Here is a 26,770-nt window from a genome sequence, read left to right on the forward strand (position 1 = left end):
ATGCATTTCACAAATTATTCTATCATTTCCTGATAAAATTGGAACGGCGCAGATCATGCTATCATAAACTGGTAATATATATTGGAATTGGTAGAAAATGCAATGATGTTGAGTGAGTAAGCGTTCAGCAGAAACAATTGATCGGCATGAAGTTTCCAAAACAGATCAAAGCTTATTGCTGCAAGTCAGGAGTAATTTAGGAACTTGTAAAGAAAAGCGCTCTCTGTCACCGACTAGGGAGATGGTATAATGATAATTTGGGATCGACTCAATGCAAATTTGTAATAAAGAGCAACAAGAAGTTCTGTGCAAATTTTTCTGACTTCGAAATAAGCCTTGGTTTTACTTTCGCTAGAATAAACAGTACATGTATAAGCAGGTCATTAACCTGATGTCCATGAATTCTTCCTAGCTATCTATACATTTAATTTTCATGTACGAAGTCAAATAGCAGCAGAATCCTAACTTTCAAGATGCAGTCCCTCCGGACTCTTGAATGTCCAATTCATGCTCTGCCACCAGGATACAAGAATCTGCTTCAAGAGATGAAGTTGAGCTCTCGTTCTTCAATAATGAATCCCTGGGTGAGTTGAGCATGTCTGTGGTACACTGCACATCAGGCATTATCCCAACTTGATCTATGTCATGAAGTGCAGGCGATAGATACTTTGCAACCGTGACAAATAGAGCCGATCCATCATGCAACTCTGTGACACTCTGCAGGAAGAAAATTTAAGAAAAATAGTGAGCTCATGCAATTGAGGACATCGGTTTAGACTTGATTAAGATGGTGGACAAGGTTGCAATAAAGCTGCATAAGATGATAACTGGAAAGATTAAAACTAGCACCACAAAAGTTTTTCTTCCACATTTTGTTTATGTTCTCGTTTTTAGCTTGAAAGAATCTCCATACCTGATAAAATGATTCAAATCCATAATATCATGCCACTAACAAGAGGTCCATGACTCAATAACATCAACAAACGATACCTGAATTTTTCCTTTGCCAAAGGTTTTGTGTCCCACAAGGATAGCTCGCCCATTGTCATGCAGTGCTCCAGCTAGGATCTCACTTGCGCTTGCACTTCCCTCATTGACCTGTTCCAAGTAGTAAAAAGTTTCAGAAGCCATAGGTTTGAAGGCATAATATGTACATTGTTAACAAACCAAATGCATTAGAAACTTATCAATTGGTTCTTACAAGCACAACAAGTGGATCATGTGTTATGGCATGTCCATCGACCATGTTAATGGGCAGCATATTTCCATCTCTATCAATTGTGTTCACAAGAGTCTCATCTCCGTCCAGCCAAATTTGTGCAACATCAAGTCCAGCTTTTACCAGCCCCCCCTGTAAAATGAATAGAAGGTTAAACAAACAGCCCCATGAGTAATCTAAAGGAGGCCATGAAATTTGACTTTTCTAGCTTTCACAAATATGAAAACTAGAAACTTACTGGATTGTTTCGTAGATCCAGTATGTATGAATGTACACCCTGAGTTTCCATGTCCAGTATTGTATTTGCCATGTCAATTGCAGCACTCTGTCAAAACAGACAGAAAGAAGGAAGACGTCTAATAAATATAGTGAGAAAACTAACATCCATTGTGCAAGATATAATCGTAAGAAAGGAAATTCTAGTTTGTCTTAGAGGTGTTCTGGAATGACTACTTGAGAAAAGGCTGACAGCTTCACATAACCAGTCTTTGTTAGATGGCCATCCGGGGTTTTATGGGGGATGATAGTGCTAGATATCGGGGACAGCGTAATGTACTCACGAGGTAGATTGACCTTCAAGAAGATGGAACATGTTTCAAATATCAACCCGTTGGAGAAATTATAATGAACTTACAATAAACAAAGCTAGTTTTGTGCCATGCTTTTGCATTAGATGATATGGAGAATGCCTTATTTGATGAACAAATACCAAGCCATGCTAATCTAAGCAGGACAATGAAAGACTTGATACCTCTCTGATACCGGCATCCCTACTTGACTCCATGTCCTGGAAAAAAGAATGCTAAATTATTAGTTATCTAAAGCAATTGGCAGTTTTCAAGAACATCAGCTTTTGGAAAATGACACTAAAACAGGAAAATCCATTATTACCTGTGGAGACTAGGAATATCATGCATTAGGAAATAGTCAAATCAAACATTTCATTTTTTGCTGGTTCAGAAAACACTAAATAACATGTATCCATACATTAGGATAGACTGAGCCTGTAACTAGTGTTTGCCACACAGCCTAACTATCTAAGCTTCATAAATTAGGATACAGTGAGACTTAACTGTCAGGACTATAATTTAAGGGACTATCAAGGAGCACAGATTTTCAAAAGTAAGCATAAATCAAAGTTCCTTGCTATGCATCTGGACAGATACAGCAGTTTGGATAGAACATCAATATAACAAGCAAATTCTCATGATTCTAAATAAATGCAGATGCCCTTTCAGTAACGGTACATCTATTGAATCATGTAAATATAGTGAAACCCAATGCTGACAGTCAAGGAAAGAGCATAGATGATTACACTGTGGACTTTTACTTTGACAGATGTTCCAGCAGTCCCTCTAAGCTTCTGTGCTGCAGCTTCACTAGTAACACCATCAAGCCTCTCCCCTAAAATTGTGTGAAAGAAATTCAATGGTTAAGATGGTTTAATTTGAATAGGAAAACTAGAAAGTGAAAAAAGGATAACAGACATTCATAATCGACAAAAAAAAATTCTTTGATGACTCTCCCTTGAGTGAACATGGAGCGTAAGGCTCCGTCATAATTGCAGTGAAATATCTAATTGTGCAATGTAGTCTCATCCAATTGAATTACAAGAAAAAAAAAATATTAGAGCCATAAAGAGAAAAATATGATATATTAACCAGTAAAATACCGTTAATCTCAATCAATTCATCTCCTTCATGTATACCAGCACGAGCAGCTGGGCTACCCTTTACACAAGACAAAACAACCTGCAATGTCAACAAGGAAAACATTAGTTTAGTCAAGGGAAAGACTGCCACAGCATAAAGGCCCAGCACCTTAAATATCCTGAAATTAAGTAACTAGCAATCAATATTTCACAAGTCACAAGCCATTAAAATGAAGAAAAGTCTCTCACACATCACTAACCAAATGGCCTGTCCTTGGTTCAATGTTTATGAAGATCCCAACTCCTTGCAAATTTCCATCACTACCAATTCTAAAACTTTGGTACTCCTGTAAATCCAAAACCAAGCAATTTTAAGCTGAACTGCAATTAAACAAAATAGGCGATGATTCTCAAACCTAATGCACAACAGTGACAAATGACAACTAATACAGCAAAGACAAAAAATTGCAACTTTATAAGACCTTTGGACTGATAATCCGAGTAAAAGGATCCCCGAGAGTAGAAAGCATCCCACTAATTTTTGTATATGCCACATCCGCTGAATTTAGAGGAAACATCTCCACCATTGTTTGTTGCAACTTTAGGTCCCAATCTATATCAATAATAACCAATAAAACTCATTAGAAACTTTCATTTCCTTCTCTGCCTTAGTTTCTACTCTATCAAGCAAAAGCAAAATGATAATCCACTGGTTAGATTAACAAGATCAGAGTAAAAATATCCAAAAATACCTTGATGATTAAATGTTGGGTCTACAAATGTTTCTCTAATCAAACCCCATGCCTCCACAAGTGTTCTTTGCACTGTATTCACCTAACAAAGAAACCATCCTCACTCAGCAATTAACCTTGCTAACACCTCCAGTACTAACTGGGGCATCAAAACCATACGTGTATTTGATGGGTCACATATGCTTAGCCCATGATCAGATATCAAAGTCACCACTAACAGTAGCACTTCTGCACAACAAATTAATATAAAGAAGAAGAAAAGGCACCTCGGGAGCGCGGGAAACAGGAAAAGCGACCGTTAGAGACTCTGCAAAAGCTGGAGCATCATAACAAACCGAAGCCAAAGTTGTAGCGGCGGCGGCAAAGCCAATCACACCTTTTCCGACAGATTTGATAAAATCTTGACCGTTGGAATGTAATTTGGACTCTGTTTTTTTCACCGATGGAGACGATGAACAAACACAAGGCACGGACACACTCCATTTTTTGGTTATAACGCGTGATTTTAAGCTCGAGAATCGAGGTGAAGAGAGTAAAAAGGATGTGGGTTTTGGAGATTTTGTTGAGATTGGTGAGAATTCAAGATTTAGAAACAGAGATTCCATGGTTTCTCTTTCTTAAGGAAAAATATGTTTTTTTTTTTTTAATGTTGCTTTTTTTAATGAAGGGAAGGCTAATTAATTACTATGTTTTCTTAAGAAAAAAAAAATGTTATATTTTTCGTGAATATGGTTAACCGTTATTTGTTGATGGGGATTCTACATGGGTCCACAAGAATCTAATGACTTGTGGTAATGGGATCTGTTGCGTTGCGTGTCTGAGAATCTCAATGGGCAAAGTACACATGTAAAAGCAGGACTTCGAACTCTTTGAGTGAGTTGCCACAGAAGACAGAAACTTGAGAGAGCAAGCAAGGAATTCGAGACAAAAAAACAAAACATGGGAGGAGTAATTCTCGAAGATTCAAAGCAAATAATAGAAATGATTGCTTGTGGGATTGGATAATGGGTTTTGCTTCCATCATCCTTTAGTTTGAAGCATAGATCATCCTTTAGTTTGAAGCATAGATCATAAAAAAAATAAAAATCTTATGAATTTTTTTAATTTGAATATCTTATGCTTGTTGAGAGTTTCATCGCTTAATGAATAGAGCACGAGGATAACGCCTCAGTAAAGCATCTGTCGCATAATTTTCTTGGCATGCATCAAAGCTGTAGCATATTCTCCCTACCCTTTGGTTTTCTTTGAATGTTCTCTTCTCTGTAACGTGCTGGGGGTGATATTTCTTACCATATAGCTCTCTTTCATGCTACATTTAAGACTTAAATTGGTGACAGAAATATTTTTGTATATACATAATTACTCTTTATCACATGTCTTAACGGTAACCGTGGACCAAAATGAAATGTTTCCTCTCCTTGCCTTGAGCAAAAACTTTTAACACAGACCGGTCTGCACCTCAAAGCACAGCTCCAAATTATTCGGCGTCTTTATGAATTTATAGCCGGGAACTCGAATTCCCCTAGTAAATAAAATTTTAACTGCTAACATACATGAATTTTTGTTTTGTCATTCAAATACCTTGTGAAATACTTTTTTCTCACGACAGATCCATCATCAAAACTGATGCTGTTAGGAATTCAAATTTGTCTTTGAAAGGAAAAAAAAAAGTCTTACATGAAAACTATAAATTCAAAACGATAATAATTAATATAATCTCTCATGTCATCGAAAAAAAACATCTCTTTACCCCTCTTATCTAAACAAAAATATGATTTGCTTACACCTATGTTACAAGGAAAAAGACAACTTCAAAAAAAAAAAACAACAATGAAAGGAATTTCCAAGAAAAAGAAAAAATAAGACGCGTGATAGACTAGAAACATTCATCAGAATAATTAACTAGGAATCGCCTTAGAACCCCCCTTCAGTATGATTTAACAGGTGAAAAAAAAATTAAAAATTACAGGGGATCAAATTTCCAGTTTCTGCATCAAATCAAAAGATCCAGTACCCATTTTCACTGGCAATCCAAGACAAACCCTAGCAGATGGAGCTTCCAAATTATCAACCTCCCCGTGCAATGCTGCTTCAACTATGAATTTGGACGCTGTCTCAAAAGACATTTTACTTAAAGGTGATATCGACTCTGATATGCCCCCAATACGACTCATCGGGCGGTACTCACCGGTATGGGTCATATAATCAGCAATAAGAGACAAATGCCGTGTATTAACAGATATTCCATAAGAATTGAACACGTGCTTTATCTCCCTAATGATTGTCTCTCTTGCGGCCTCTACTCCATAAGCTTTCAGCATACCATGAATGCTATTTGAATACATATACCTAACATCAAGGTGATCTTGCATTTTCCAAAATGTATTGAAGTCCACTCCAATTGTATGAAGCGCTGGGATTTTTTGTTTTTCCCCAGGTTCAATATCAATTCTTCTCTTGGGGTCTTTCCCATAGTAAATCACTTGATTTTCTTTGCAATCAGTCACTTGACACCGTTGAACCTTCCCGGGATTCTGGATACAGACCTTCTTGGCTGTCTTCTGAGCAATCTATATAAAATTAAATGAAAAACTTTAATTTCATCTTTGGACAAAGTGATTAACAAAATATAAAAAATGCTTGAATGTTGAACAAACAAAGCAATAAATGCACACAAGCATGTACCAGCATGATTCCTCCCCCCCATCCCGGGGGATGTTCTAATCCAGCTAGTTGTTGAAATAAGATGATAAAAATGATGCTAAAATTACCTTTCTTATTTAGGCATTTATGTTAAGAAATTTTGAAGGCCAATCTAACTTGTATTCAAAGCATGCTAGAAGATCATCCAACTTATATTTCCAAGTGTTCTATCTGCTTTACATATGATGTTATTCCCACAAAAGTACAGAGATCAAAGCAAATGATATATTGTAGCCCTGAGAAAAAAGCAAGCCATAAACGTTTAATTTGTGACCCAAGTTGCAAGGAATATTGAACATAGCTTCCTCTTTATCTCAACTAATGCTAAGAACAAAAAAATTGCATAAGCATGTATACAAGTTTCTTGGCGGAGGGGAGGAAATCCCACTTTGAAGAAGAAAACATAAAAGTAAATTTCAGCACCAACCAGAGAGTAAACAGAAAGAGATACCAAAAACTAATGTTTTCAAGGTCAATTTCCATAAATAGGCAACAAAGACAAGAAAATAAAAAAACAGAAAATTGCAACCTATCACAGAGAACATTCTTGGCTAGTAGATTGAGTGCCCACAAACTAATAGTCATATAAATAGATTCTACAATGGAAGCTCTAAACTCTATACGATAACATACCTCGGCCAGTAAAATATGAGGTTCATTGGTGAATTTAAGATGGATTTCAAAGTGCAATCCCTTGGCTTCCACAAAGATTGATCTATCAAAGTCCTTTTTAACTAATTTCGATCTAACTTTCTTTCTCTTGGCCTTTTGTTTCTTCTTTTCTGTTGACTTTAGCTTAGAATGCATTTCGACTTGTGATGAACTTTCTGAGGTTTTCTTCCTTGACTTTGGCTTAGAGTAATTTCCAAGATGTGTTGGCTTTTCAAAATATTCACTGTCATAGTCAACCATATCAGTATTACTGATCTCACTTTCTTTATCAGCCGGTTCAGTATCACTTTCAGATCCAGATGGAGCCTGGCTTCCTGATAAATCCCCTTCATCTTCATTCAGTACCCCCTCAGAGCCATCATCATAATCCATCTCATCTGTAACTTGCTGTTTTCTTTTCTGCACATCTAAACCTAGATCATCAGCATCTTCCCCTTCTTCATCATCACTATCATCATCGTTTTCACCCTCGCGTGATATGTTGCCAGAAACATCTTCTTCTGCTTCAATTGGCGTCCCTGAATGTGATTCCTTCAAAAAATTCTTAATGCCGCTAATTTTAGAAAGCAAAACCAGATGATTTTGTATAGCATCCTCCAACTCTCTCACAAACAACACCTCAAGGGTTTCTTCCCAATTTTCTACTGATATATCAGCATGTTGTGGGTAGTGCGCTGGTGTATAAAGCTTCATTTTAAGCTTATAAATTCTGCAAATGTCGTCATTCTGAACAGCAAATGGCATGACAGATACTTCCATGCTCTCTACTATATCGGCTACGGTGACCTTCTTCAACTTATCAGAAAGGCGCTCAGCATCCTCTCTGCAGAATACAATATATCAAGAACTCAATCAACAAATTCTCTCATCTGTACAGGGGTGTGGCCTAGATGTCTATACTTAAAAAAAGGAAATGACAGAAAAACCTGTACAGATAAGTTCTAAGAAAAAAATGAATTTGAAAATACAATAGAATACAGCTCTTGGCAATCTAAATGTTGATTTTATAAGAAGATAATGCCTGGCTGTCTAGAGACATGTTCAATGACCAAATACTAAACAGAAAACATTGGCAGTCATAACAGTTTGTGCAGCAATTTAAAGAACTTCAGAGACAGAAAATTTACATGTTTGGATAATGGATCAAAATGCGAACTTCTGTAGAATTTAGGTGCTGATGATGAAACCATAATCTCCATCGGCCTCTTCTTTTTTGTTTTTATTAATTCCTTACATAATTAATCTTCTGATTTATTCATCATATGTAATTAAACAAGCTGCAGTATGCCACTAAACAAAGCAAACTAAAAGCTAATGCCAGCTCTTTTCCAATACCCTTCATAACTACTCTTAATAAATAAAGACAAGAATTGGTAAAAGAAAACCTTCAAGCAGAAGATGGTTGATGCATGTCTCCACCAATGTTACCAAGAACACGGATCACATGTAACAGCAGTTAAATGGTAACTATACATAACAATTTCCATAGCCAGTTGAAACAAATTACCACTTGCAATACTGACAATTTGAAATAATTCTCATCATTGTCAAAAGTTCTGGGTTAATATGTAATAATCTTGAGGAGTTATATTTTAAAAGATGTGAATTTTTAAGTTAGATCAATTTCAATTTAGTGGTCGTTACATTTGTGTTAGTGTATTTGAAGTTAGTTTGGTTTAGACATGATCTGGGACCGTCCACTATAACAAATGGCACATGCCAAGCACTTAAGACTTGAATACATATTATTTTAGTTGGTAGCATGGTAACGCTTGCAAGGGGAATAGACAACAGTATCTAGGTCTTATCCTCTGTTTCCTTTCTGTATCAGTAAATTGAAGCACAAAAAAGTTGTCTCGGGCTCTCAGCTAGTTGCTTAGCTTTTCCTTCCAATCAGCTACAGTCTACATCAGTCTTGATGCCTCAGTTTAAAGACAAGACTATATCACTCTTACACGCAGACTTTCTCAACTTGCTTTCATCCTATCCTTAGTTCACTTTAAAAATAGACAGATTGGTTTTGTTTAACTACGTTTAGACTAGCTTGCTGTTTAGACAGTTTTCAGCTTGTGTATCTGGGTTGGAATGAAATATTTAATCTGACAAATGCTTGAGTACAGATATAGCTTCATTATTGACGCTGTGTACTTTACCATCTTATGATCTCTAAGTCTAAATTAATATGATAGTCCTGAAGCTGCATCATAATCTCATATCACAAAAGTTCCACTGTTAGAATAAACATCTCATATAAAGTTGCTAGCATTGGGGATTTATGGGTAGCTTCGGTTTACATAATGTCACTGCAGTCCTAAATTGAAATCAATATTTATGTGAAATGACATACGAGATGCTTTGATGACATTAAGTGGAAGCAACAGACAAGTATATGTTACTCTTATAAGAGACTGGCCAAATTTGTTGACAGTAAAATAAACAGAAATAACAGATGTCAGTAAAGATTTAACAACTTACTTAGTTCTCCCTTCCTGCAAGGGGCAGGTCATTATCGGAGTCTTGATATCAGCTGAAGCAGTCATCAAAATCTCTTGGAGACGTGGAATTCCAAGTGTTACATTCATTTCACCACGCCCGGCTAGATGGAAAGTGTTCAGCCTGAAAATTAGGAGCAATATTAAATAACCTGGGGAAAATGAAGAGCACATATTGATAATTGATGTTTTGCTTAAACAAATAAAAGAAAATTATAAACTCTACCCTACAAAAATAAATATTAACCCTGCCTAGTAATGCCAGATTTGGAGCCCAATCAATGGGTGCATTATATTTACAAAGCAAAAGGAGAAAAATGAACCATTTCATCTCAACCATACACATATTAAATACATATTACGAAGTGGTTGTTTTGAAAATAGGGGATTAATTGTTGGTGGAAAAATTCTTACATGGGTGATGATTAAGGGTATAGTTGGTTTCCCAAAATGATTGGTGAATTTGCTTATTCTAAAGGGCACAAAAGACAGAGATTCAGAGACTAGGGATGTGTAAAGGTCAAATAACCGACCAACAAGCAACTTTCAACCAAACTGAATAGAATCTGCACAAAATGAGAATCCACCATTGAACCAGTTGCTGTGATAATCACTGGCATTGAATTATTTTATCAGTTTCATCTGCCACAACAAGCTATCAGGTTGATGCAGGAGCTCATGAAGTCCCTTTGCTTTCCCTTTTAGTTTCAGTGTTCTTATGTGGTATATGAATCATTTTGATATTTGCATTTTCTTCTTGTCATGATATTGGCATGAGACTTCCAATCAGTTATTTCTTTTCCAACAAGTATTAGGAGGGCTTTAGACCATTATAAATAGGTTATCAAGGATATTTTACTAGAAAATCTTGTTTTGTGTTGCTTTCTCTACTCAAATGAACAGCCCATGGTCTCTATCTCCATCAGCCATCTATATCACCAAAAACAAACCCATATAACCACGAACTCCTACGTACATTTGAAATTTAAATCTAACAGAGAAGCAGACAACAAAAGAAACAAAATATTATCTTATTTCTGTGTGATTTTCGTAGGCAAGGGTGTTTATTTAATTTCCAGATTTGCTGGAAAATATGGAAAAATGTCTGCACATAGGTTTTATTTTCTGTTTAGGATATTACTATTCATAAAGTAATTAGATTTTTTTCCTATTCTAAATAGGACTTGGTATTTTCTATTATAGGATTTTAAAACCTAGAATTTTGACGTAGCCTTTCTAGTTCTTCAATGCAATATTATCCAAGAATTTTCCAGCAATTTGTTTTTGAAACACTCATCAATTATCCCTAATCAACTTCTCACACACACCGAACCAACCTCACAGCAATTACCCATCAAATATTCAGCTTCATATCCCCTAAACCACTGTTCACGGCCCACAAATATTCAAACCCAGAACAGCCCCTATGCTGTCCTGGGTCAGAAAGCTTAACCAGAACTGTCAGCTTTCCTTTTTCTTAACAATTTAGATTCACTTTAGCAGAAAACCTGGGTGGGATAAAAATAGATATTGAGAGCTGAGTAGACAATAGAGATTTTATATGCAACCCTTGTGGTGGATGATCAGCCACTAAACCTCAAACAAAGCTTAAATTATTATAAAAAATAAAGATGAATTTTTAGTAGGTTTGCTCTTTGATTGATTCAAGTAAAAGATCTTCAACATCGAAATATATTAATGCTATTAGCTGCAACTCTACAAGGAGAAAAATCTCACACTTAATTACAACGTCGTCTCTACAACTATGGATATCTGAAAACCAACATGGCCCTATATCAGGAACAGAAGCAACCCATTTAACAACTGTAACCATGCTCATGTACTCATAATATGAACAAGCATACAAAGCATCTTTTCTTGGATAAAGAAAAGACAGAAGCATTTATTAATAGAAGAATAGACATAAAAAAAGAAGGAACCTTACGTCATCTGTGTAGATGGTTCTCCTACAGACTGAGCAGCAAGGACACCAACTGGTTCTCCTGGTTGTGCAAGACTCAGGAAAAACTTTTGCTTCAGTAACTTATAGAAATCATGTTCCACTAAATTAGAACTCCGATCCTTTGTGGGATCATGTAAAGAACTCTGCTCCTTTGCGATTTTACGTAGGAATGTTTCCGCTTTTTCTTTAAGAGCTTTAGGCAATTCCGAAATATAAGCATTAAATGTGCCAAGCTCATCACTTTTTTCGTATATTATTTCTCGATTCTGAACATAGAAAATTAAAAAGAAAAATCAAATTTGGAATCTGGAAATCATTTTACAGTTCAGAGACAAGAAAATAGCAGAATATTCAGATTCTGCATACTGTAAAAACCTCACCGCTGCCAAGGCTTCAAATTTAGCAATAAAGCCCGTTTGATGAACATCCACACCATCTTCTCCATAGTAAAATTGAACAATTGAGCCATCAGCATCACGAACTGTATGATCATAGCCGATTCTGAGGCACTCAAGATTTTTAATCAGGCATCTTTGGAGGTATCCACTGCGAGATGTTTTGACAGCTGTATCAACCAACCTATAAAAAAACAAGAAGTCCTATAATCAATAGACAGTCAATCAAATGATTAACCATGAAATATCAATTCGACCAATATCTAGAGACCGCATCTTGTATTTTTAACATTGATAAAAAACAGAAGCAACATCACTGAAGTACTATACAACAGGTAGCCCAAGCACAGGTATTAATTCTGATGTCAAAACAAAACATTTTGAAATGTCATGAACCATGAGAAGAATCCTATCGCAGGCTGCAACATTATAAAAAAAACTAAGAGTACTAGGTAGAAGCTAGACTCATAACAGAGATTCAAAAAAGGAGTCAAAAGTGGTTGAGATTGAATTTCCATTTACCCTTCACGACCAGCCATACAATGGAAATAATATTCTTGAGGACGCAGACCGGTGAGAAAACGATCAATAATATAGCCTCCAGCACGGGCTGCCCAATCCCATGGATGAAAGCAGGGCAAGGTCTTTCCAGAAACCATTCGAGGAACTCTTTTACCTTCCAACTCCTGTTGGCCTAGAAAAGAAGATATCTGTTGGAAATTGACCTGCCCAAGGAATATTGCAATTAGCAAATAGGACTCCAACATCAATAAATAATGTAAAACAATACGGAGTTGAAGTCATAACATGTTACATAGAAATTGAGATCCAACCCAATATAGCATAACTGAATTGGGCACCATAATCATCAGGACTGATGTAATTTCAAAAAAAAAAAAGGTAATTCTTATAGTTCACAAAGACAGGCTATTTCAAAAGGAAGTATCTGTTGAATAAACATGCACAATAAGTTGATTAATGCAACAGAAAATGAAACCAAAACTTCCTGCAGAGCAACATACTTTTCAGAATCTAATTCAATATCAAAAGGAAGAAAGAACTTTGATTTTATAAAAATCATAATCTTGATTTTCTCCTCTTCAAATAGCACATGGTTCAAGATTCTTTAATTCTCAATTCAACTATTCTCTAACCCAATGAGGTTGTAAGACCCCATAAAGGCCTAAGTAACGTCCTCACCAATTGGGAAGAGGAGATCTCTAACCCTGTTGTTAACATCAGAATTAAAGCTATATTCTGTATCAATGGTCACTCAGCACAGCTTTCTCTAAGCAGTTATCATTCAGCCAGTATTTGCAAGCTGCTTTTCTTCCATCACCTTCCCTACTCCAGCACTCCTTTTCCATTTCTTTTTATTTCCTCCCTTGCTATGTTTGCTTCCCCATGAACCTTTATAATATCATTTTTAGTAGCAGGAATTATTATGGAAGTAACTCAAAGAACTCCGGGACTACATCAAAGATTACTGTTTTAAGCTGGATGTCAATAAGTCAATAGATTGCAACTGGCAAGTTTGGGCAAAATATATAAGTTGAGAACTCCAGAGGGCATTAGATGGTTAGATTGTGCTTGTGCGTGTGCTTGTGCTTTAGGGTAAACGCCCAAAACCAGATGCTTTGGCCGTTCTATAATAGTGGATAAAACAAAAATCAGGTCACAAGGCTGTGGACAATTAGGTTAGCTGTTTGGTCGAGACAACAATCATAGCTTTCAAAATAAAATTTCAATATCAGGGGTTGCATTATAATTTACAAAACTCAAGATTCAAGTCAAAGTTGTAGTGAATATTTAATTGCTGAATTTTAATCTATCAACACACTTCTTAAACAAGTTCAAATTATTGTATTCGAGCCTACCCTATGTTCTATAAGGAATTCAACTTATTACAACCTTGTATCAAAACCATGAGAGATAACCACAGATCTAAAAGTCATCAATTACTACAGCTATTGCATATGAGAAGGATTATTCAAGCATCACCGTAATGCCAAAAAACTTACCTTGCTACCTTTAGCCCCAGATGTAGTCATAAGTGATATGCAATTCTTTCCAGAGGGTTTTAGCAACCCTTCAGACAACAGCTCATTGATGACTCCTGAGCTTGTTTTGGAATTTAGTTCATTTGTCATCTGCCTATCCAGATATGTCAAGGCAGACTCACCATCACTGCGTATAGTTTTCTCAATATTTGATTGTAATTCCAATGGATCTGCAAACCAAACAAACAAAAACATAAAAAAAACAATCCTTGGAAAAGGGGCATAACAATACATTATTGCAGAAATGTTAAAAAGCAAGGGCATGGAGAAATTAAGGTGCTACTAAATCCATTAAATTTAATTAAACCAGTTATCTGGATTACAAAAAATAGCCTGGCTACAATATTCTTTGAAGCCAAAGAGTCTGGCGATGACACCAAATATGATGTCAATGAAACGTCAAACTCCTGTCAGTGCAAGTCTAGGAGTAGTAAGACAATTGAGCTCAACATAAACAAACTCCATAACCTAAGCAGGCAAATGTTCAAGTTAGAAAACAAATGAACTCGTGCACCTGTATTGTTATTAATCAACCAAGTCCAGAACCAATCAAGCAATCTCTCACTGTCTCATAAGTCTTTTCCAACAATTCATTTAAATTTGAGGAGGAAAGTTGAAATTGGAATCATTCTTTGCAAATTCAAAAATACATGCTCTCGCTTTCATATATCCTTTCCAGCAATTCATCTAATTTTGCAGAGGAAAGTAGAAAAATATTGCCATATCCAGTTGAACCATCCTTGGCAAATCCAAAAATAAACATTATCACTCAGTTCATGAAAAGCTATTCACCTCAATCACGAAGGATGACATTAACCTATGAACTTGATGGAAATTTTTCTGTGCTAAAGAGCAGTCATCTAAGAAAATACCAAAAGAAAAGGCATACCTATCTTAATGTTCTCATCCTTGATTCCGATAAATTTACGATGAATTTGTTCCCCGCACTTTTCACAGTTTTCAAGTTGCTTCTTCCTTTCATCGTCTTTAATTTTCGTTATCAAAAGATCATCAACTCCACATGTGAATCCATGCATCTGAACCATTAAATAAACCACTAAAAATATGATAATGCATGATAACAAACTTGACACAAAATTAGCACTTAAAGCAAAGATTTTATATTTAAGCTCCCTGACCTGCAAATAAGCAGTGAATAAACGACTGAAAACAGAGAGCAGGCTGCCAGCTGCTTTTGCGCCAAACAATTCTTGAACTGTGTGCACCAAACCATACTCACCAAACTGGGCCTTGTCAATCACCCCTTGGACCAATACATTCCTAAAGATAATCATCTTATCATCTTCAAGCTGATTTTCTTTTGGATTGACTTTGCCAGACTCTTTTTCCTTCATTGGTTTGCTTACACCAACTTTTTCTCCATTGCTAGATTTGCCATTCTTAATTTTAGTCTTAAAAAAATCATACGAGAGCTTCCCACCTTTCTCAACAGTGAATGGTGGATGGCCCCTTGTAATGTGATTCAACACAGCAGTAATCAACTGAAAAGGGCAAGGTAGATTTAATTAAGTTAAAAATATAGTTCCCATTAATTATATGCAGAGCACTTCACATCCTTGCACCGCTATATTCTGGTTTTTGTTGTTGGTTACTGCATCATAGGCAGTGATATTGCATTGAACTGAAATTGTGCACAACTAAATGACCACATCAAACTGCTAAGCAACCAAAAAAATTGACAGAAGCATGACCCATGCTGCTGAAAAGTCATAGAAGTTTTTGACCATCATATTCATGCTTCAGAATCCCAAATAAAAATGCCACATATTTCTTTCACATTTAAAACTCTTCAAAGAGTACAAAAAACTATTAATAAATCCAGCTGGTATTGTCATAAAATGCTAACCTGTTTTCCTGACCACAGATAAATGGGTTTCCTTATTGCAGGATCAAGGGTTTCAATCTCATCTTCATAACTTAAGAAAATAACTTTCCGGCCAGCTTTGCCACTGAAAGATGTTGGACGAGCATTTGACACACCAGAACTATAAAGCAGTTGATAAACTTCATCCTCGGTCAAAAAAGTGTCCTTCTTTGTTAAAAGCACAGCACTAATAATATGATCCTGGTACATTCAAGAAAGAAATATGATGGTTCAGTGACATGTACACCAAGTGTATCGAGCAAGACAAGGGGAATAAAGGCCATGGTTAAGAGTAATCATCATATGAAACCTGAATCAAGGATCTAATTGGTTCGCCATTGGAAGGCCTGACATATTGATTATTTGCATTAACAATGTTGTAACCTTCAGCTCGAGAAACTTCATCTTGTGGGAAATGAACATTCATTTCATCACCATCAAAATCAGCATTGTATGTACTGTATTCAGAACAATATTTGAAATTAGGATTGCAAGGAAAATCTCCTAATTTATCTAAAAAATGGTACAGGCACAAATGCAAGTACATTTATGCATATGTTCATGCACTGCACATTGGGTATGAGCATGCATATATTATATGTATAATATCAACCTGCAATTTGCATAGTGCATGCGTAGTGTCTTCTCCCCCTTCAATACACGAACTACATGTGCCATTATACTTGGTTTGTGAAGTGTAGGCTGCAATGAAAATTCAAATCAGATAAAAGCAATGACAAAGAAACAGATGTGAAACATTATGTAGAACAAGTTTTAGTGTTTTCTTGAAAGCAACAGAAAGCAGTAAGCACAACTTCACAGCCTGGATAAATTAATACTCTTCTTGTGATAGAAACCAATTCGCATAATCAAGCAGGGTTAAGAATGTTTTTAGCGAAAAAAAGCATTCAAAGCTATAAAAAGACACTTCTTGAAAGAATGCTCTGCCCAAACATTTCCCTTCAGCTATTCAATTCAGCTATAAAAGGACACTTCATAAGTCTTCCACCTAGGCATCCCACCCTTTACTGATGGAAACTTGGCTGCCATTATCTTCCTTCATTACCTCTTCTAAAAGCCAAATCTCAAAAGATAAAGCTCAAATATGCTTGTTGTGTGCCACACCCTGTTAAAGATCAAGACTGCAACTTGTATGCCTACCATTGACATAATGAAACAGGGTCCTCGGCACGCAATTGAATCCAATGCTGCAAACAATATTGCAAGCCATGCTAGTAGAAGATGATCAAAATATATAAAGTATAGTTACCAATACCAGCATGTACGAGCATAAATAAGAGCTATCACCAGAAACAGAATCTTCATGTCAAATTAGATCTAACAGACTAAAGAACACTTTTTTTAACTCATAATTATGGGAACTTAAAGAATTATGACATTCAGTGAGATGCAAAGAAATTTAAACAAGTTGGAGAAAAATGGTAAAAGGATGATTGAACAAGGAGTCATCCAGGCATCACTTCCATGTGAGAATATCTCCAGAGTTATCCATTCTCACAAACAACTTTCTTCTTCAAAATTTAGAATCTTTATTCACCCAGAAGCACAGATTTTTGAAACAGTCAGCAAGTGAAAACATAACACTGAATATAAGCCAAGTATTAATTAACAAAACAACAGATAATGCTTCAACTCAAACAAATCCTGTAATTCTAAATATTAAGAATCACAAAGACAAATCTTCCATGTTTCATCATATATATGCATACTGAATGAGAGAAATCAAGTTGGATGGTTATTCACCTGTCGATTGACAAGCACAATATCTCCATCTTGCAAATGGCGATATACAATTTTCCCTTCATATTCATAATCAACACTCCTCCCGGATAATTTCCTTGCTACAGAAACACGCATTTTTCGATTCGGTGGAAGCTTAGTAGTAGACAGCTTATCCACATAGTGTGTAGCGCCAGGGTGACTTTCAGCGCCATTGATTACAGCATTTCTCAATTTGGCAACATTCCAGGGTGTCACTCTCTGCAAGTACATAACATCAATAAATGCAGGGAAAAGAAAGGAACAAAGTAACCAAAGATGATAAGTGATTAAAAGAACAATTAAAATCTCCATCAAGAGAGTTTGTGTGCCTCTGGGAAGCTTAAATAGAACAGAAATCAAACAGATCCTATCTGTTACATAATGGAGTAAATTTTTTGTTTGGTATTGCGGTGCAAGGCACTTTTCAAAAGTGTTTTTAGCTTGAAAATGCATTAAAATGATTTTTTTCAGTTTTGTTTTTATTTTTGACTTCAGCACATCAAAATCATCAGAAAACACTAAAAAAACATCAATTTGATTCTTTTTCAAGCCAAACGCACCCATTTTGAAACGCACTCAAATGCAATTTCAAACACAAAAACAAACGATGCTTTAAGACAGGGAATGCATATTCACACAAACTGATGGAATAGATATCATCAGGGACACATTAATCAGCATGTGTTTAAGTATATGACTTTAAATCGTGGACAGTTCTAGATGGAATCAAAACCATATGGTACAAATAAAATATAAAATAAACAACTAGTTCACAATTACAGAGACACAGTCAACCATGTCTTGGCATGGCTAACCTTAAATTAAAATGACAAAACAAAACAAATAGGTCAAATTTATACATAAAAAGACCTAACCTCAGGATATGTTAACTTCACTGCAAAGCACGGAGGAATTCCAATTTCGTTAACATCTAAATAAGGATCTGGGGAAATAACAGACCGGCATGCATAATTAACCCTTTTTCCCATCATTTTCTGCCGAAACATACCCTCCTTTTTCTCAAGTATCTGGCATATCCCAGAAACCACATCCTTCTGACCTGGACCCACAATTAATAAAAGGAATCCACTGCTTAGTTGGAGTTGATAGCTTTATAAGTAACATTTGAAACAGTGGACATAAAACAATTTGATGTGGGCATAGACAATACAAACATAGCAGGAACAGCAAGTAACTCTGTTGCATAATGTTCTGCTTACCTTTCCTGTCTACCACTATCCCAGGATTATGTAGGAGATTTAAACATGGTAAGGAAAGTTTCAGTGTGCATGATTTTTAAGAAAGATAAGAACATCAGATATCAACTAGTATAATATACAACCATGCAACCATAATTTTTAACCAAATCCTAAAAAACACATGCCACCAGCATTATTTTCCATCATGGATTTCAACATATAAGAGATTAAAGTATGAGCAAGGGAGGGAGCACCTGTAAGCATAAAGACATAAAAGTGCAAGACTACATAGTTTTATTGGCATGCAACATTCTCATGGTATTTTTTTTAAAGAAAAAGGCAGCATGCTTGTTTGACAGCCTTGAACCCACAAAACAAGAAAGTTGATGCATTGCTAAGTTCCCTCGAGGCTCACGAGGAGCAAGAATAATCCTAGAATTGACATAGTACAAGTTAAGAAAACCCAAAAATAGCTCATGCCCTAAAATATACATTTACATTAACATGGCATTTGGTCCGTGGAATCAGAAGGGAAAGTGAGCAAGGAAAGTGGGATTCCACGCATTGTTGTGTTTGGTATGCCTTAGGAATCCAAGTTCCTACGTCCACTTTCCCGTCTTTGGGGGAAAGTGATTTCTTAGCTTAACCTAAGGAATCTCACTTTCTCAACTGCTAGAAAGTGAAATTTAATATTACAGCCGATATATCCTCCTTGCTAACAACATAAGTTAAAAATACCCTAAAATTAATTTACACACTAGTTAAACAAATATTCATTTCTTTAACCTAAATTATTAATACTAGAAACTAAATTTAAAAGGATGATAAACAAAATTCTACTAGAAAAAGTTTCGTTAATTTTTTTTATAATGAATCAAATTTATTTTATGGTATTAAATTACTAATTTTAAGTATTACATTATTATATTAGTTTGTACAATAATATTTTCTGAGATCCCTTTTACTAGTACACATTTTTTTATTTTTAAAAAACATTTATTCGTACAACTAATTAGACATTAATAATAATTTATTGTATGACAATAATAAAGCATAAGAGACAAGAATTTACTTCAAATATCTTTAAAATTTTCAAAGAAACAACAAACAAAAAATGATGCTTACCTAGGAATCCTATATTGTAAAACAAAACAAAAAACAAATTCTAAACTCCCAAAGAGTTCCAGAGGGCAAAGTACTAATCCAAGAATCAAACTCCACCTAATAAAAATCCAGTCTAATATGGCAGTCATACGTGACTTGATCCTGGATTGGAAGAAGAAGTTCCTCCACCATGTAACAAGCAACTAAATTCAACTTGATCACAGCCTAACAAAACCACAAAAAACAACTAAATTTAATTTGCTAAAAAAGCATTACAGTCACCAAGCATATTGGTTTTTGTTATGATCAACAGCCTATAGAAATTTCTCATTGTTCGACTTCATGAACTTTTGGGAGACAACATTTGTCTAAGTTTTTCCTTCTATTGCAAGGCTGAGAATAAGAAGACACTAAAACTGCTTGGGGCTTGGGAGGATAAAATGCGAAGGGAAAGGAAGAGGTTGAGAGGACAGTGGCAGGAGCCATTTTTTCCTTTGTTTGGATCCAAATAGGAAATTCCAGGAATGAATATGGGGATATAATTATCCTCCCAGACACACCAAGCCCACTTTCCAATAGCAGAGAAAATGGGAGAGGAATGTTTTAGAACTATATTTTTGCCCCCGCTTTTTCAAAAAAAAAAAAGGATGTTTACATGCATAAGAGGCATGAAAGCATGCCAGTTTTCTAAATGATCCACTTTTTTTTATCGGAACAATTAAAATCTACTTTCTGCTTTTTTTTCCCTCCCATTTCAATCTCTCATCTAAAAATGTGAGCATCAAAATATCTTTTTTCCTTCATTCCCTCATTTTCTTTCCTTTAATCCATCATCACCAAACAAAAGTTTAAAGGGGATAACCCCTGCTTCCCTACGAATTCTGGAAAATTCTTTTGCTAATTACTTTTGGTTTTAGAGATCAGTTGAGAGGTATTGAGGCAATGCTCTAAAGCCTACCACAAACTGAATCTCAAATAAAGGGAGATAAAGACAGCAACAAAGAAAAGGAGATGAAATTACCCTTGGCAGTATTGGAATCAAACAAGACATTTATAGATTGCTGAAGTTCCAACCACCGCCTAGCTATTAATGGGAAATCATTGCTTCTATGCGCATCTGCCAAAGATCCATTCAATTCCAGCACCTTGCTCAGCAAAACAGATAGAGGATGTTCCATCACCTGCAAGAAATGCCAGCACAAGTGGTTACCTAAAGAGGAGGGAAAAATTAAAACCTAACAAATACAGGTTAGTGAGAAAGATAAGAGCATGCATCTACAAGTTTATCAGACTCTCCCTCCAAGTAATGCTTAGGAACAAAAACTGAAGTGGAACAGTCCTAAACAGAATCCAGAAAGTGCATCATATCTTACCAACCTCCCATACCATATATTTAAACAGTCCTCCAACCCCCCCCCCCTGCCCCCCACACCTTCCCTCCTCGACCTCCAACACACACAAAGAATAAATAAATAAACAATCTATCAGGTACTTACAGAGTCGCCTCCCTTGGTCGGAGGCCTGAATTTGATTGGAGGCACTAAAACAGTGTTCAGAAAGAACATAGAATGCCCTGCCTTTTTCTTTCCAACTCCTTGCTGCTGAATGTCACTCATCAATGAGCAGAGTTGAGCTTCATTTTTCCACAAAAGCTTTAAAATATCCATCGCCTGAAATAAAATCAAAGCTTCAAAATGCTTTCCAATTTAAAAGGTTTCATCACACAATATAACCAAAATGACAAATTAACAACCACCAAAGACAAACAACAAAACAAGTTTGACAGTGCAAGAAGCATACTTCTGATGGTAATAACTGCGAGGACAAAGCATCTTTCTGGCTAGTGAACTGATGTTGCAATTTCTGGTGTTCTTTCAAATTCCTGTTTGTGGCAGACTCTTTGTTACTAGGAGATTTGGTTGCATCTTCTGCATCTATCAACTCTTCAAATGCACCCCCAAATGGCCCTTCAATTGTCTGCTGCTTAATCAGATTTGATCTAATAGCTGCATTTGATAAACCTGCCTGCAACCATCAATCAGCTGGGAAAAGTGATTACCGGCAGGGGGAATAAGCTTTTGGTACAAAGTAGAAAATCATAATTGGACCAAGTGCTCCAATGAAAAAAAATAAAGAAAACTAGGATATTTCTTAAAGACCCCCCCCCCCAAAGATGAAAAGAGATCAGGGAATGTTGACACATGTGAAATGTATAGTATTCATCAACATAACAAGGGGAACCGAAGAGGAACAACAAACAAGCACAATGACAAGACAAACCTTTTAAGAAACACAAAATAAAAAGGTAAAAAATTGGAATGCTAAGCACCAAATCTATGTTTGAAGTTCCATTTGCATACTCAGGAAATGGAGATAGGAATGACAACAGCAACAGCAATAATAAAAAAACGACATCAAGTGAATTAGAATAAATCAAATTTTAGCAGATACAAATGCAAATGTTACAGCATTGCAGCTAAAAACCAAAACCTTTTAAGATACTGAAAAGAAGACGTATAAATTGTTTAAAGTTCCTTGATGACATTATTCAAGTACAACTGATTTTCTTGTAGCCTTAGGAGTTAACGAGGTTTGACAATATGGTTAGGAAACATCTATTAATAACAATCTGAGACAAAAGTTAGAGAAAAAAAAAGTGTCATAAAGCAAGAGCATTGCAATAGGAAAAGAAGTTCTGTAAAAACATGTCCACATCACATAACCAGGAGAAAAATCTATAACCAACATCCACTGTATAAATTGTTAGAATAAAAAGGTTTCTATTAAGGAAAGTGAGAGAAGTAACACAAATATCAAAAAAAAAACATCATCAAGGGAAAATAAGTTTACAAACAAAAAAGACCCATGGAAAAGAGTGTCCATGCAATCAGATTTTATAACTAGAAAAACCTCTAAAGAATTACACTCACCACAAGTTAACCAATCATTTGTATTTTAAGAAATGTTAAATATTTGCTAAGTTTAAGAAAATCCAACCACACCATTCCTAGGCATCTGCTGAAGTTGATAAACTTTATTCTGAAGGCCAGATATGAACATTAAAAATCTCTTATTTGCTTATAGACTGTTTATTCTTCAACTCCTATTGTATCACTGCAAATTTCAAAAAAAAAATCATAGGAAAAAAATTCCTCATATAGTGTATATAAATTTCAACATAAAACCTGAAACAATACACACCATACAATATCAACAACTCTCATAACCAAAAAGCCCAGGTGCCTAGGAACCATCTTTGAGCAGAAAGGAAATTGTTCTCCAAATTTTGAGGATGAACACCGACGAATTTATCTCAACTAAGTGTATGGTGTAGAGTGCTTATCACATCAGAATCGATTATTTCTTTCTATAAATATATTTTTTCACAAAAATCCAATTCAATCTTATTCTTCGTACATTTGATACATGCGTATCATTTCTGCAATTTTGCATAAGCACAAAGAAACAAGTTGAAGCATTTGTACAAGAACACACAAAAACAAGTTAAATCATTTGTATTAGGACTTAACATGCATCTAAGAAAGCAGAAATGTATGTGATAAGATCTAAGATTTCCCAAAAAGAAATGAGAAATTCAAGTAGAGAATGTGAAAATATACCCAATGAAACCAACCAAAAGTAGGCTTCCGAATATTAGGATTTGATGCTGAACAGTTCTTGCACTTCTTTGATTCCAACTTCAGAAAATTATTTAAGATAGACATTGCTTCAGATAACTGAAGGGAGGTCCATTCGCTCTGCTTTGACTGCTCATTGTTTGGATGCCGTGCTCCTGAATGAATTGTAGAACAAGATTCACTGCTGCCATCACTGTCTTCTGGCAATGAGGCTTCAATGGGCGAGAAAGAATCCAACCTTTTAGCCCCAACAACATCACCTTTTATGATGAGTTCCAATTGAGAAACAAATTTCTCAACCTTTGTAGAAATAAAAAAATTCAAAGAAAAAACCCTCAGATACAGAAGACTGGTTAAACAAGAGGGAGGAAGAAGCATGAGGAAGCATTAGGGATCAAAACCATGCAATTTATCAAAGCATCAACATTGACTGAATGACACAAATATACCTGGTTGCTATCTGCTCTAAAATGAAAGCAGAAGAAACAGGTTCTTTGCAGAAGTTTGTGAAGAAAATTAAAGAGCAGAGGATTGTAAACTGGACTAATCAGATCTATATGGCCACAATGACCTGTGCAATTAGTTGAACGTTGACCGCATGTTTTGCAACTGCAATAAAATGATTGACAAACTGTATCAACAATGTGACAAAGATATGAAAAAGATACTGCAAAGGCCAAGTTTATATCAGCTATCATCAGAAAATTTAAATAACTTGGTGCGATCTCTTTTTCTGTCTATTATTTACTGCGATCCAAAACAGATGCTACCCCAAATTAATATGAAAATTCAAAAGTCTCGTGCACAAAAAGAAAGAATAAAGAAGAAAAGGTCACCTTCCGAGTACTAGAGAGCAGAAGATCATTGTGAAATTTATTTATTTTTTTTAGATAAAAAAGATTGTTGTAAGATAAGTTTATAAGACTGATGTGGTGAGGAAACAAAATTGTCCAGTTGTTTTATATAGATTGCATGGATTGTTTGCCATTGGAGGCAAGTCATGGTTAGTCCAAATAGGATCAGATCTATTGATGTTTTCCTTTATGGCTTTAAAGAAAATGGAGACCATAGAATCTAGAGGCATTAAGCTGTTTCAGTTCTTTTTTGAATAGAGAAGAATGCTAAAATCTTTGAGAACAGAATGCTTAAACGCTGTATCAAGGACCTTGCATCTTGAACCTTTATTGGGTAATGCTGAAAAGGCTTTTATGGTGAATGGTTGTTGCTCTAGCTAGTTATAAGAGGAATTGGAACGCTCCTTTACATAGAATTCACAAAACCTTACTATCATTTCTGGTGGTTGAATTAACACACCTACCATGCTACTCCTTAAGGTTAATATCAAGTTCATCTCCTTGCCAGATCACTTCACTTCCCACTACTTTCATATTCACGTTCAAAATACTACCTAGGATGATGGTCTTGATATCTTTTTCTTACCGTGACCTTGTTGGCAGAACTATTCTTGCTGACCACTGAAAACATAGGTCAATTGAAGCATGGTCTCGGCACTCTTTTTTTTCTACTTTTCCCTCTCTTTCCTTCTACTTTTCTATTTTATTATTCAAGGATTTCCTATTTCCAAATTGTGCTAATGAAATCATACTGTAAATGCTTCTCTAATCCCAAGAAAAACTTAAAAAGAACCAATAGAAAAGTCCACCAGAACCCATTTTATAGCATTTTTTAAGAAAAATAAGAGTTTTATCCGCTAAATACAAGCCCTCTAGGAAGTTCCACGTTGAATACAACACCTCTTCAAAACCTTAATAAAAAAAAGTCATGAAGTGACAGGTAAGGGTAGGGTTATCATTTACCGATCACTAATCGTGGAACTCCAAACGGAGAATTCTTCACTATGAAATCATTTTAGCAGAGAAAAATTATTGAGCTTTATATTGAGAAATTAATCAACAAGCGAGCAATGGCAGCAGGTGCTGGTGCATAACAAAGAAAGCAACCCCATGTTCAAGCACATACAAAAAAGTTGACATCTCAATACATGCACAGGCAACATAACCCTTAATGTCAACAAAATTGAGCATTCAATGCAAAATCAATGAACAAATGGGTTTCTGATACTTACGGCTCATCCCCTAGAGGCCCCATTGCTGGGTCATATAATCCACCAGGCACAGGTTTGTCCAAAGTATCAAGCAATCTCGCGCTGGTAATCTTTACAAAACTATGCTTATGAACCTCTTCATCCGTTAAGAAGCTAAACGCTACCGAATCAACTGACACAGTTGCACCCTGCAAAATCCAAAAAAAAATCAATAAAACCTTCAAGGAAAAAAACTACGATTTAAATAATTTCATATTTTAAATTACTTTGCCAAAACCTTCCAAAAAAACCCAGATAAAAAATTTCAAATTACTTTCAGCAACACTAAGCAATTATTTTCCAGTCTTGATTTCACCTTTTTAAATTGGATAAGTGTACAATAACTATAAATAAATTCCACTTAATTAACCTTATTGATAAAAAAAAATCATTAGCTTACTGAAATTAATTCCTTTCAAATTTAAATTGGTAAAACAAAAGGGACAAGAACGCAAGAAGCTGACAAGAAAAAAAAGACAAATAAAGAAACCTCTAGGGCAGCCATGGAAGTATTCTTGCAGCGGCCGCAACAGAGTGGGAGGTGATAGAGTGACGGAGAGGCGATAAAAGACGGCGCCGATGAAGTTTTTTTAAGGGGAGGGCTTAGAGAGGGTTTAAGAGAGGCGTGGGCTGTGATGCCCTGCTTTTCTTTTTAAGTTTCGCAAACATTGGAGGCAGTGGTAGTAAAGACGTAGAGTATTTATTTGTCGGAGGCGACTGTCGATACTCTTTGTTTTTGTGCTGGCCCAATTAGTGTGGTATTGGACTTTTTGTATGGGCTTTTATCTCCAATTAGGGCTTCGGCCAGTTTTTGTAATGGGTTAGAATTTGGGGGTATATATATATATTCTAAATTTCATGAAAAAATTGTGGCAAGAAATATTCTAAATTTCGAGAGAATTATTGGTTTATGAATTATTCTCATTCTTCGATAGTGAAAACACTAAATATAAATGGATTTTTTTTTGTTAATTTAGCTTGCTTTTTCTGATTTCTTTTTGGTGTGAAATTTGGGATTTTGTTTTTGTATCGAGGTTAAATTATTAAAAATATATATATGTTTCGATAGAATTAATCGAGTTTATAAGTACTAATAAATTAAAAAATTTATTCTTTTTTTAAAATATATTAAAATCATTTGTTTCAAAAAA

At 35.5% G+C, this 26,770-nt stretch overlaps 2 protein-coding genes across 3 annotated transcripts; both read right to left on the reverse strand.

The window, feature by feature from the left end:
• Positions 1-302: 302 nt before the first annotated feature.
• Positions 303-4,283, reverse strand: LOC133687984 (carboxyl-terminal-processing peptidase 3, chloroplastic). Of its 2 annotated transcripts, XM_062107345.1 has the most exons (12): positions 3,889-4,283; positions 3,623-3,704; positions 3,353-3,483; positions 3,131-3,217; positions 2,892-2,970; positions 2,535-2,623; positions 1,971-2,006; positions 1,673-1,792; positions 1,458-1,544; positions 1,202-1,351; positions 991-1,098; positions 303-717 (listed from the first exon to the last, which is right to left on the reverse strand). In XM_062107345.1, exons 1-12 carry the CDS (start codon positions 4,225-4,227, stop codon positions 469-471), a joined length of 1,557 nt encoding a protein of 518 aa, XP_061963329.1. In that variant the 5' UTR covers positions 4,228-4,283; the 3' UTR covers positions 303-468. The 2 variants fall into 2 exon arrangements, with proteins under 2 accessions (XP_061963329.1, XP_061963330.1); XM_062107346.1 differs by lacking the exon at positions 1,673-1,792.
• Positions 4,284-5,302: 1,019 nt separating this feature from the next.
• LOC133689289 (DNA-directed RNA polymerase I subunit 1) lies at positions 5,303-26,291 on the reverse strand. The gene is made up of 21 exons (XM_062109096.1): positions 26,110-26,291; positions 25,602-25,768; positions 23,965-24,124; positions 23,498-23,815; positions 21,678-21,902; positions 21,374-21,547; positions 20,899-21,058; positions 18,450-18,634; positions 17,557-17,793; positions 16,406-16,494; positions 16,103-16,250; positions 15,775-15,993; positions 15,047-15,409; positions 14,797-14,944; positions 13,869-14,077; positions 12,370-12,572; positions 11,833-12,031; positions 11,435-11,718; positions 9,473-9,613; positions 6,959-7,820; positions 5,303-6,192 (listed from the first exon to the last, which is right to left on the reverse strand). The coding sequence occupies exons 1-21, from the start codon at positions 26,122-26,124 to the stop codon at positions 5,596-5,598; spliced, it is 5,103 nt and encodes a 1,700-aa protein (XP_061965080.1). The 5' UTR covers positions 26,125-26,291; the 3' UTR covers positions 5,303-5,595.
• Between the last annotated feature and the right edge of the window lie 479 nt (positions 26,292-26,770).

The sequence above is a fragment of the Populus nigra genome, chromosome 3, assembly GCF_951802175.1.
Source record: "Populus nigra chromosome 3, ddPopNigr1.1, whole genome shotgun sequence".
Lineage (NCBI taxonomy): Eukaryota > Viridiplantae > Streptophyta > Magnoliopsida > Malpighiales > Salicaceae > Populus > Populus nigra.